General features: G+C 42.3%; 1 protein-coding gene across 1 annotated transcript; it reads right to left on the reverse strand.

Annotated features, from left to right (window-relative positions):
• Positions 1 to 3517: 3517 nt before the first annotated feature.
• Positions 3518 to 12287, reverse strand: LOC122070421. The gene is made up of 5 exons (XM_042634558.1): positions 11613 to 12287; positions 9221 to 9592; positions 7042 to 9118; positions 4499 to 6957; positions 3518 to 4212 (listed from the first exon to the last, which is right to left on the reverse strand). The coding sequence occupies exons 1-4, from the start codon at positions 11733 to 11735 to the stop codon at positions 4538 to 4540; spliced, it is 4992 nt and encodes a 1663-aa protein (XP_042490492.1). The 5' UTR covers positions 11736 to 12287; the 3' UTR covers positions 3518 to 4212; positions 4499 to 4537.
• Between the last annotated feature and the right edge of the window lie 268 nt (positions 12288 to 12555).

Here is a 12555-nt window from a genome sequence, read left to right on the forward strand (position 1 = left end):
TTAAAAGGTATCTTTTTTTTTTTTTACTGTTATACCCCTGAAAGGATACGGGTAATCAATCCAAATTGATTAGGGATCGGAGATCGATTATAATTGATACCAATATGATATAATTGGTATGATCGATAGGATACTGATTCTTGAAACCATGGTGGTGGCTCAGCGGTTTTGGAACCCTTCATTGCGTGTGTATCTTATCCACTAAAATGTTGACAATTTTATTGGTGGCAGATGTCAGGTTGTGGGAGCTTATTTTCTCTTGAAACTTCAAAGCGTAGGTACAATGCGTTGATTATAAGATCGAGTTTTCCTTCATCCATTACGGTGGGGTCAGATGCGCAAAAGGAACCTGAATTCTTTGTTGCGCACACAGCGTAGGCTACACACCCATGCCTTGGGCTGCGTGTATGAAGACTTTCAGTACTTGGATCTGCGCTACCTTGTAGCACTCACTACAATAGAACCAATCCATATTGAAAGGATATTTTGAAAATACACTAAAATATCATAGGGGTTTGTGAATCTAGAATTGAATGATAAAAATTCCTATAGAGGGAAGAAAACTTTCGAAAAGGGAAGCATAGATTTAATTCAAGGTATCAGATTCAGATATCGATACTTATCAATTGATATCATTTTAAATCATGTATCGTCACAATTTTTTTTTCCTTGGTATAAGCGTTAATCACAGTTAATACCGATATGAGGAAACACCTTCTTCCTCTATTGGGAAAAAATTTGGCTACTACCTGAGTTGCAACCAAGTAGCTGCAACCCCCAACTGGAAGCCAAAGAAATGGAATATTCACTTTGCCCTAGGGTTTACAAATACCCTCCTAGGTTATAGTATTTTCCAAAATGTCCTTTTAGATTCCATTTCTTTGGCTATCACAGGGTTGCAGCAGCTAAATTTCATCCCCTCTCTTGCATCATATCCCATTCAAAATCTCACCTATTTTGTTAGAACTCTTGTGAGAGTGATGGGATTGGATGAACAGTGACTTTTCCTCTACTTAATTATTGGAGAAGGAGAAAGTTTTCCAACACCGTATGTGAAGGAAAAATACATCTCAAAGGATTATCTCTTGATTATGGGTGAAGGAAAATTGTCTCTTTAATTATTTATATCGAATCATTTCATGTCACATGAGCTTCATCCTCAAATTTTCTCACCCCACACTACCAAAAACCAAATGAGGTCTTAGTGTACTCTATCTAGAGATAATCTTGTCACCTACATTTTTTGTGTTTGGATGGGACTTTGGAACAATGCTAAAGTATTTCACCTTTTACACAATAAGAGGGATTGGGATTCTCTTCAACTACGTGAAATAGAATTTCAGAGAAGTCATTTGTTCCCCGCCCACACTTAGTCCCTCGATCCATCTGTGGGGATCAATCACAGATTCAGAGTATGTTCACATTATCAATTGCCCCATAGAAAATAAGGAGAATGTTCCAATCAAAACAAATTTGATAACAAATTTGATTATTATTATTATAAGAACGATAATCAATGAGAATTAGATCCATTAACAACTTCTTAGTATACTGAAAGGCCAGGATCTCCTTCGTGTTCTCCAAGGGGAAGGGACCTGGGATATCATAAAGAAGGAAGGTCATGAATAGTTTTTACAAAGTGTTGAGTATTGAGTCTTTCTGGGTTACAACTATTTCTCTGAATGTCTTTGCTTTTACCCTCCCCATTCTTCTTCGAAGAATGGCACTGCCCCATCCATGTTTCAAATCCTCCCAACGAATACCACAACCCCACCCCACTGCATCTCCTCCCCCTTCTTGCTACCTCCACCAACTCCACTTCCAACACGGCCCCATTCCATGCTCCCTGCAATTCCACAGCCCATCTCCATCGAAAACCCTCTGAAAAACAAAGAAGTCGAAGCGGAATGAACATTTGGGGGAGTAGTTCTGCAGGGCAGACTTGTTCAAAGAAAAAGAGAAGTGAAAGATTGAAGAAAAAAATTAACCCATTATGTGGTGTAACCAGAGGGGGAAAAGGGTAATATGGAGATTACAAAGGGAGAAGGAGAGGTGAAATCTTACATCTAGGAGAGAATTGCATTAAAAGGTCCGTGTAGGAGAATAGGATCGGACTCCTCTCCTAAGCATTGACCATCAGGTCTACACGTAGTTATCCGGACAATTGATACATGTTTATCGTCCAAATAGTACTATAGATAAGATCTAAGCAATCATCACTCATGAGAGAATCCCGAATCAGAGAATAACATAAAATATAATTTTTTTTTTTTTTAAATAATCAATATAGGGTTGAGTACCCTCGAACGAATGACAGTAATTTTCCCCCAAGTGGCACGCAACGACGTCATTGTGACAGCAGCGTAACAAGTCAAGTCAGCAGAGTCCCGCGCGTGAGGTGCCAGAATTCCAATTAGATCCAATATCTGCTTGCAGAATGGTGATTCTTTTCGTACAACGAAGAGGATAAAATTACAGATTACAGGTCACCTATCTGATTAGACTTTAGAGTGGGCCCCATTCGGATCATAAGATGTCAACATCAAATCGGAATCTGTAGTGGACAATAATTGCTTAGGCCTCCCGCGCTCTGCCTCGATCTGTTCCTGTCAGTCGGTTTGACTAGACTAAAGTCCCATTCTCACCTCCCACCAGGATCTCACAATCACCCCGTTCAGAGTTCAGCTTCATCAGATCACCATCATCGGAGTCAGAGCCCAGCAGACACCAGACACGGCCTCAGTATGGGTGTTCTTCGGAATAGCGCATCCGGACAAATGCCCACTGCTGCGAACCTCAGACGATATGCAATCCCAAGGGGGCAATTTCTCACCTCATCGCTACGGGAATCTAACACGTTTCCCCAAGAACACAAAAGTTATGTCTAGGTCCCATCTTTAATTGCAGAACCTCGGGGGTCTATTCCACAGAATGGGAAAACAAAACCCTCACCCCCAGAAAGGATCAGACAGCACATCTACTATCTGGCCACAGCCATTATTGGTTATACACCACTTATATAATGTTCTCAGGATTGATTCTTACAACTTTGATCCACAGTCTATCCACAGACAAATCCTCTAACCTGCTTCAATGGATATCATTACCACAAAAGCTCAAAGACCAGCATGGAAGCAGAGCAATGAACACATTTCATCCAACAAGCAGAGTAATTCAAATGCTGCATATTTGACAAACCCATCAAGATAGCAAACCATCTGGCTCACAAGGTCTGCACATTCAAGCAGAGCACAACTACAAGAACGATACATTGAGATCACCAGTGGCTGCTAAACCCTTTCCATGTGGAATTAAACTGGATATACATATATATATATATATATACAAGGATCATAAGGGAAAAAAAATTTGGGGGGGGGGGGGGGGGGAGCTAGGTGATGATCATTCCTGAGAAAATTACAAAGGGACATATTACAAATTTTCCCTCTCACCAGGCCAATCACAAAGAAAGAAAAAACCTGCAATGCTCAACCACGTGACATGGACCAACACGTTCTACTCTTGCCAACAATTATTCCTGTAAACAATTAAGATCTGATAACAAAAGGTCAAACCTACCTACCATGATGGAACATCAAAATTGTTCACAGTTAATGAGCACTTACAAGACGTCGAAATGGTATTTGTTGAACTACATTTAAGGTGACAATAAACATAACATGAAATAAATGTACATAAAGCCCCCACTCCAACCAAAATCAAGAACCAAAACCTCAATTACCAAAATTTCTTGGTCATTTTAAATTATATCTATATAATATGCAAAGAAAGAGATATATAAATAACATCAAAGAAGATATGAAAGGGCTTCAGGCCAGTTCATACACCCGGACCCATTTATATAAGGGGTTGGAATGGGAAGAGGCAATGACGTTGACCCAACAGGATACAGCCAAGGTACCAAACCATGTTGAGAAACAAAATCTCAGTGTGTCTGGGCAACATAGCACAGGAGCCTTCCAGTAGTTAAATATCTACAAAGGGAAACTGATCTGCAGAGGCCATCAACCAGAACAATTTCAAGGAACAAACAGCTTCCACAAGCCGAACAACTCTTGTAAGTTGCAATCAGTACAGCAGAGAGGCGGTGGTCAGAAGCTATAAACATATGGAAAGAACTCACTTACCACCCATCCCCTGATACACATTAGATGAAGTCCTCTTGGAGCTGGCCGGTACTCATCCTGAGAGCTGGGGGAAAAAACAAGGAAGACGGCATTGCCATGAAAATCATTTCAGGGAAAGCATGTTTGAGATTTTAAGTCACTACAACAAATGGTATTTTCTTTTCAAAGTTAAAAAAGCACACATATGCGGGAGTGAAATTTGAAAATCAGAACACAACACACACAGAGAAACACCCACATATGCCTGGCCTATGTATGTGTAGAATAGCAATATATACCACAGCACACATAAAATGAACATCTCCATCAACATTCTCTAAGGTTCTATGAAAAGGAAACACTGAGCTCACCAGCATCCATAAATCAGCACTCTTTCAGTCAGACCTCTCCTACTGCCATGAGGGTTGTTTGTAACTGAAACTCTCTGCATTCCACCCCCCTTCAGGCTCCTTCCTCTTGTAGATTCTAACTTGCTCTTCAGCTAGGGCCTGGGAACTGGCAACTGAAAATTGCTTTGATACTGATGTTATCCTGTCATCTCTCCCCTCTATATCTGTAACTCCTGGACCTGCATTTAGGTCTAGACCCTGCCTACCCCACTTCCGACTTTCAGCCCCCATGTTGGAAGCACCATCAGGAAGGCTTATCACATAGGGCCTAGGGTAATGAGAAGAGACTGCACCTGTAGGTCCCACTAGCTGTGAAGGAACAGCAGGGAAGCAAATTCCACCACCAGGTGAGGAATCTACAAATGTCGTTGAGCCACCAGAGAACGAGGTTGAAGGTAGAGGGAAACTAGTGCCAAAAGGGAATCCCGTATATGGGAATGGGGAAGCCGGAGAAAATGCTACTGCAGGAGATGAAGACAACACTGATCCTCTGTACATATCAGGCCCAAAATTGGCGCCACCAGTGGGTGGACCCAAAATTCGTTGTGTCCCAGCAGTAGCAACAATTGGGTAAGGCTGCTCCCCTCTATCAGGCAAGATTGATGGAATGGCAACAGCAGGATAAGAGTTGCCAGGAGGGAACCATGAGAGATTTCCCAGCTCTGCGTTGTTCATTCTAAATCCGGGAACAGACGGTAAGAATGGTATATTACTCTTGGAATGCTGGCTGCGAGGTGCTGGTTCTGTACCAACTTCATCAATTCCTGGCCCATTATTCAAATCAAAGTCTCTCAACACATTAACCTCACCATTAGGTAGTCCACTGGATGATGACAACTTAACTGGCATAACCGAGACTTCTAATCTACAACCGTTACTCCCTGAGAATTGCCCAGCATCAGTACCTTCATCAACCCTGTTCAAGTCAAGGTCAAGTCCTCCAGAACTACGGCTAGGTGCACTTGAAGACCCAAACATCTCACCATGTCCCAAATCACGATTATTAGCAGGCTCAGATTCAGATACTGTCTCGTGAGCAGAGCTTTGAGAAGCCATGTCCTCGAGAAGTTTCTCATCTGCAACATTCAAGTCAATATCCAAGGGAGGACGACCTTGTTTGCCAGCAGTAGCATCAGGAAGGATATCACCTACTGGCATCTCCAGAACCTTCCTTGGTTCAGCTGGACGAAATGCACTGGTAATAGCTGAACCTTTCCACCCCAGCTCCCCTTTACCCTTCAATAGGTTTTCAGGAGGAAGAAAAGATCCTTTTGAAGGAGAAGCAACAGTAACTTGAGCAGGAACAACACTTGACAAGGACGGAACAGAGAAGGCAAGATGGCTTGGCAGATGAATGGCAGAAGTAATTGGCTCACTTTGGTTTCCTTCATCCACAGGAAAGTCTTCATTCAAATCAAAATCTAACTTTGCAGCCATATCTGATCCTGCTGTGGCAGATGAAGAAGCTTCTGCCATGGAAATACTCTCCTCCACATCGTCTGCTTCAGGAGTCAACTTTGATCCGGTTGCCTTCAAAGCCTGATCATTTTCCCCAGCAGGTTTTAGGGACGTCTCTTCATTGGAAGCTGATCCACCAGAACAGGTCTCAAGTTGCTCCCTCTTTTCAGAAGTCTCCTCATTCCCTTCATTTCCATGTTCTGAAACAACTAAACCTACCACTCCACCTCGCTCGTCAAAAGCTGGAGGACCATTACTTGCCTGCTCCTTTCTTTGGCTATCACTCTGCCCAAAATGATTTCTCACATCCATGTCAACAGATTTCTCACCCCGGAGCTCATTTTCTGGAGCCATCACATTACCAGGAAGAGAGGGCAGCAGCGCATCCTTGTCACTGAACTCTACAGCACCATGATCTACACCACCCAGTAGCTTCCGCTCATTTGCAATGCCAGGATTAAACCCCACATGCAGAGGATTGCTGTTCTCACTATCTAATTCCACAGATGGACACGAGGTTGAATCATCAACAGATTCCTTCTCAACTTTTGCAACAGAAACTGCATTGCCTGCATTACATGCATCAACCAAACCATGAACAAAATCCGACACTGCTGCTATACCACTACTACCAATATTTGTTTCCACATGATCAACTTTCGTATTTTCATCCAAAAGGGCACTCCTAGCTCTAGGTTTAATATCTGGGAAACCATCATCAGCCCCACGACCAGCTGACTTCTTCCTCTCCCGAAGTTGGTTGCCTCCTTCACCCTCCACACCATCTGCTCTTGCTTCTGGAGTGCACATAGCCACAGAAGTAGAACCTATGTTGTCATCAGGTCTACCATCAGATATGAAGCACAAGTCTCCACTTTGCTGCAAACCTTGACCGGGTGCTTCAAGCTGCTCAATTCGATCCCCCGTTGCCTTCTCATCGGAGCATGCGACTTTTCTGTCCCCTGAAGAACAAAAATATTTAAAAAATGCAGTCTAAGGAAATGGTTTCAATCATCATTAAGTTACACAGGACCAAAAAATATTACCTTTCTTATCAGTGTCACCATCTCCAGACTCATCAGGCTGACCTTGGTTTTGAGGCCCAGCATCTTCATGTGATAATCTCAATTTGGCATCATTACTCGTATGGGAGTCCTCTTGTGCAGGTGACTTTCTCCGAGGAGAACCAATGGGAGAAACCAGATCAGATTTTGACATCTCTCCAGTAGCCACACTGGCAAGCAAATTCATTCCAACATCATCCCCCACCATAGATGAGCTAGCTTCAGAGTACTTGACACAGCTTTCAATCAAAGCATTCATGGAACTGAAAGAAGACTCATACAATTTCCCAGTTTTGGGATCATTCCCAGATGGTGAGCAGGTAGCTTTAGATGCATCAATTGTTTTAGTAATCTCACCAGTATTTCTGCAACGCTGTTCATCAGGAGCTGCAGCAGGTGACCCATCACCCTCATCAGATGCAATGACTCCACTTTTTACATCATTACTCTGCCATGACTCTGAATTCACATCTGCCACAATATTAGCCCGACAAGCGTCACTCTTCCCCTTCACCTTACGATCATAGTGGTCATGCTTCTCGGAGTGCCCAGGAGAAGAAGCTCTGCTAACAATGATGGAAGGATCTTCAAAAGAACCTCCACTGGCACTTCGTGCTGGGCTACGGGCAGGGTTTGGAAGCCTAACAATCAGCCGGTGGCTACCTCCATTATCACCAATAGGTGTATCAGATGTTCTTTCACATATTAGACCAGTCTGTGATACTTTTTCGGAAGTGGTATTCCTGATCATGGAGCTGCATTTGCCCACTCCAGTTTCCTTTTGAACTCCAGAGGCAGATGATCCCAGGAAACCATTACTGGATTTCCGGTGTCGGGAGGCAGCACTAGAGGTCTTATTGACACTCATAGACCCAGCAGTAGAGCTCCTCGCATCCTCCCTACTAGAACCGACAGTTCTTGCATGATCACTTGAACAAGACTGGCTATTGTTCTGGGATTGACTAGAGCTGCTACTCTTTTCTTCCTTTATCATAGACAGAGGTGGCTCCGAGGCACCACCACTAACTGCCATTTTGCAATGTGAATCCTTTGAATCAGTAGCCACTGTAGTAGGAAATGATGTTGACAATTTCACAGACCGAGGGGACACTGACGTTGACTTGGAAAAAGCATCTCCATGGCCAATCTTAACTTGTGCTGATTTAGAAGCAGAAGGCTGAGTAATGGAGCTCTTCACGGCAACCTCAGAAGATCCTCCAGTGCGTCTGCTTCCTCCATGAGGAACTTCTGAAAAACCTGGCTTGCTAGGCCACGAAACAGCATTGCCAGACCCAGATTTCGCATCATTGATTTTCATTTCTGCCTCCACACGTTTCTTCCATGTATCGACTAAACTCCTAGCTTTCTTCTGAATTTCCAAGTTTTTATGACTACGCAAATTATTCACAGACTTGCCAACATTACAGGTCTGCAAAGCATGAAGATTTACAGGCAACTTATCAAGCGCACGAAGCAATGCCAAGAGGAACTCTTCAATTGACTTATCACCTTCCTTGGGGCTGTTACCATCTCCAATCTTCCCTTTGTGCACCTCTTGGAGCCATTCATCCAACACAGGCAGACCCCTGAGCTGCACAAAGCAGCCAAGGCAATCAACCTTATCAGTAGCTGCAATCACATCTGCTAGCATTATACGGCCCGCTATATCTATCTTCTTCTCAGCTCTTTCAGGCTGCATGAGCTGCACAAATTTCTCAACCCCTTCCAAGTCCACTAGTCCTCCTTTCTCTGTTATTTTGGCAATCTCAGGTTTCAACATGTTCTCCAGTCTAAAATGACCAGAATCCACATCATCTGTTTTCAACGAACGCTCTCGTTTGATGGGCTCAGAGCCCTGATCACCCCTTTCCCTCTTCTTTCCTTTACCTTGAGAAGGGAATGAGGTGGTGCTATTCTGTACACTATCTGATCCAGTCTTTATTGCTGGTGTTGATGTCGGACCATTCAATGGTTTTGGAGAACGCCCTCCTGACTGTACTGCTGCATGCATTTCTAGTCTTGTTTTGTCTAGTAGTTGGTCTACTTCTTCCTGTCGCTCCTACAGAAAATAGTACATAGCATTATAAGAACTACACATATATCACGGCAGCAATCAAAACATACCAGAAGCAGGTCTCAGACAGAAAATTACTAATCGTACATTGATATAGTCTTGATCAGTTAGCCACCATAAGCACTTGTTCGCAATGTCATAAACCCGCCTGCAAACAAATGAGGATATCCCTGAAGGAAGTTGGACACCTTTACGAAGGAATGCAACTTTACATGGATGGAGCAACGATGCAGCAGGTATCTCATCCTTGTGAAACGAATAGAACACTTCGTTTGGTGCCGCTTCCAGCAGAATGCCTTTGCCAAGCTTTACTTCAGCAGGTCGGTAAAGCCAATTCACACCTAACCTAAGATTATCCTCTTTGCCTGATGTCAACCACCGGATTATGCCAATGAAAGGAGGGGATTCTTGTGGGGGTTTGAAAAGTGCGCAGTCACCAACACTAATCTTGCGGCCATCCTATAAAACAAGAGAAACTTCAGTGGAAGTACAATAAGTAAAAGGAATACAAATGGAGTACAGCACAAAAATACAATTCACAAATAAAAACCACTAAAGATGATGGGTTGTGCTGGAAGAAAGAAATTGAAGGTTGGATCATCAGGAAATAGAAAACAAAAATAAATAAATAAATAAACAGGATTAACATTGGAATGGCCAAACAATTAGCCATATTCATAACATCAGCAACATATCAAAAAGTAAAGAACAAAAACTTCCACAGATGACAACAAACTCAGGAATTCTGACTCCCAGTGAGACCCTAAGAAAAATACAAGGTTTCAAAAGGAAGAATAGGGAATCTAAGCCAACTAATGATATACCAATGCGCTCATTATTACTGTTTTCCTTCCCCCCTCCCCCCTGTCCCACCCTGACAGGAATTTTTATACAAACTTCTAAACCGATGACCCCTTTACTGTCTCCAAAAAGGAACTTCTGTCAACGACACACATATAATTATAATAATTGCAATTTAAACAATTATCCTTACCCAGCAAGTGACTCACAATTAGGTGGCTATTACATGGGATGAAATCATAATTATTTAATGGTAACAAAATTCAGCAAAAGACTTCAGAGATAAATTTGCTGGAATATGAACAAGCCGAAAAGAAGAAACGAACAGGTCTGTTAATTGTAACTGCGAACATTGTTTTTCATACCAAGACGCAATTTTATAAAAAAAAATCCAAGAGCATCTAGACCTGACCACGAAGTAGGAGATGGACAATGAGACAATACAGAGTTAAAAATCAGGAGAAAATGACAACCATATAGAAGCTACATTTTATATCAAAAGGACTCAATTGAACTGAAATAGTAACATGGGAAAATTTTGGAATTAGAGACAATGTTCCATGAAGATGCTAAGAAGGATTAAAAAAAAAAAATTCGCTACCAAAAGCCCATAACAAACGAGACAAGACTTTTTTACCAAAAATAAAGGCTTTGGGATTTGCTATCAAATTAACATAGGAGCCCATACGAAAGTCATCCGTAAATTGGACAACTACCAAAGAAGAAACAAGGTTTAGAAAATGGAACATCCACAAGATAAGGAAAATCCTAAGCTAATTCTTTAATCCCTCAATTCCAAATGTAGATGAAAACATAAACAAGAATTTTCATAAGGGCATCCATCAACTCTCATACTCTCATCAAGCATGAAAGCAATCAAGTTCTGTCAAACAATGAAAATACCCACATCAGAATAGAAATTCAACTGATGAAATTGTCTACTTCTCAGTCATACATCACAATTTCCATGGGGTATCAACCCAAAACAACATCCGCAGTGTGCCAAACCTGACAAGCGTATTCAAATATTTCATGAAAACAAACTTATCAATGCAGTATCACCAGATTCATTTTGCATAAAATCATCGCAATGTCAACCCCAAAGAGCATGAACAAAAAAATATCTCGGGCAATCTAAGAAGGCTGTACCAGCCTGTAAATTCAATTCAGAACTATCAACAAAGAACACAGCTCCAGAACTTGTAATAATGGTTTGAGCTAAACAAAAGAATCAAATTCAATAAACCAATCAAAAGTCCAAAATTTCCCAACATACAACTCCCTACACGCATGGTAACAGGGACACTCCTCACGCAAAAACGAAAACAATTTGATAAAACACAACAAATAAGAGCAGTGAACGTTGAAAACACCACCATCAACTACAACTCCAAACAAATTCGCAAACTTTCCTCGCTATCCACCACCAAAAAATACAAAGAGAGGCATAAATAGGGACAGTAATAGAATTCTGAATTCCATAATCGACATTCACGCACAGAATCCATAGTCCCCGAAAGTCAGGTTCTTTCCTCTCGACGATGGCTACCTTCACAAAGCCCCAACAAAAGAACGCCAATCTATCTACATCGACCAAATCACCTCGAAAACACAGTCGGAACAAAGGAAAATAAACCTGAAAAAAAATATATATATATATATATAGAAGGGGGGATACCTTGCAGAAGTAATCAGCGGTGGATGATTTGGTAGAATCAGAAGCTACAGTCGTCGTACCGAGCGCAGGGACCGGCAACATGTGCCGCCTCCGTTTCCTCTCTTCACCTTCCCGCCCATGCATAGCCTTGCATCTTCCCCGATTTTGATTTCAATCCCACCTTTACCCCGAACGAGAAACATCAATCCCACCTAATTCCACCTCCCGATCCACGAAACCCTAGAATAATCGTCCTATAATTCGAGGAGAAAAAAACCCTAGATCCGTTCCAAATACTTGTATTACCATCTCCAAGAATTCTCCAAAAACAGAAACCCTAATTTCCGGTCATGCAACGCCTCGTAACAAGGGAATTCCAATATTAGGGCTCAACCATCTACGGCAAAGATTAATTCGTTTGATACCCAGATCGAATAGACGCTCCACAGTTCAGATCCAGGTCGACATCAAATCGACTCAGACTATCGAATTCAATAGATATCAAGCCGCCTTCACAGCGATGATTTTGCTCGCGATCTCCGTCCTTACATAGAAATAGAGAGAGAAACTACGCTGGACCACGAGAAAGAAGGTAACGAAATAGTTATTTTGAGACCACGCCAGAGTCCAGACGGCGAAGCGAAGGGTGTACTTCGAAGTGCAGCACGGGCAGGTCGGGTAGGTCGGGCAGAAGAGAACCTCTCCATTCTCTCTCTTTTATACGTACATTCGTTTCGAAATTCTTATTAGCGTATCCTCTGCTCTAACATACGCCTTGGTGGTATGGTTGGAATCGGCGGTAGCTTGCTCTCAAAGACTCAAATACATGAAAGGACCAATTCTCAACCTCTCGTGAGTCACAGGCTCCAACCAAACTTTCCTCCTCCTCATCTAACTAATGACATAGCCACCAAGGTGATGTGACTGGATGGTTCTGGGTTGATTGAGATGGTTTTTTATTGGT

This window comes from Macadamia integrifolia, unplaced genomic scaffold (genome assembly GCF_013358625.1).
Source record: "Macadamia integrifolia cultivar HAES 741 unplaced genomic scaffold, SCU_Mint_v3 scaffold913, whole genome shotgun sequence".
NCBI classification, from domain to species: Eukaryota; Viridiplantae; Streptophyta; class Magnoliopsida; order Proteales; family Proteaceae; genus Macadamia; species Macadamia integrifolia.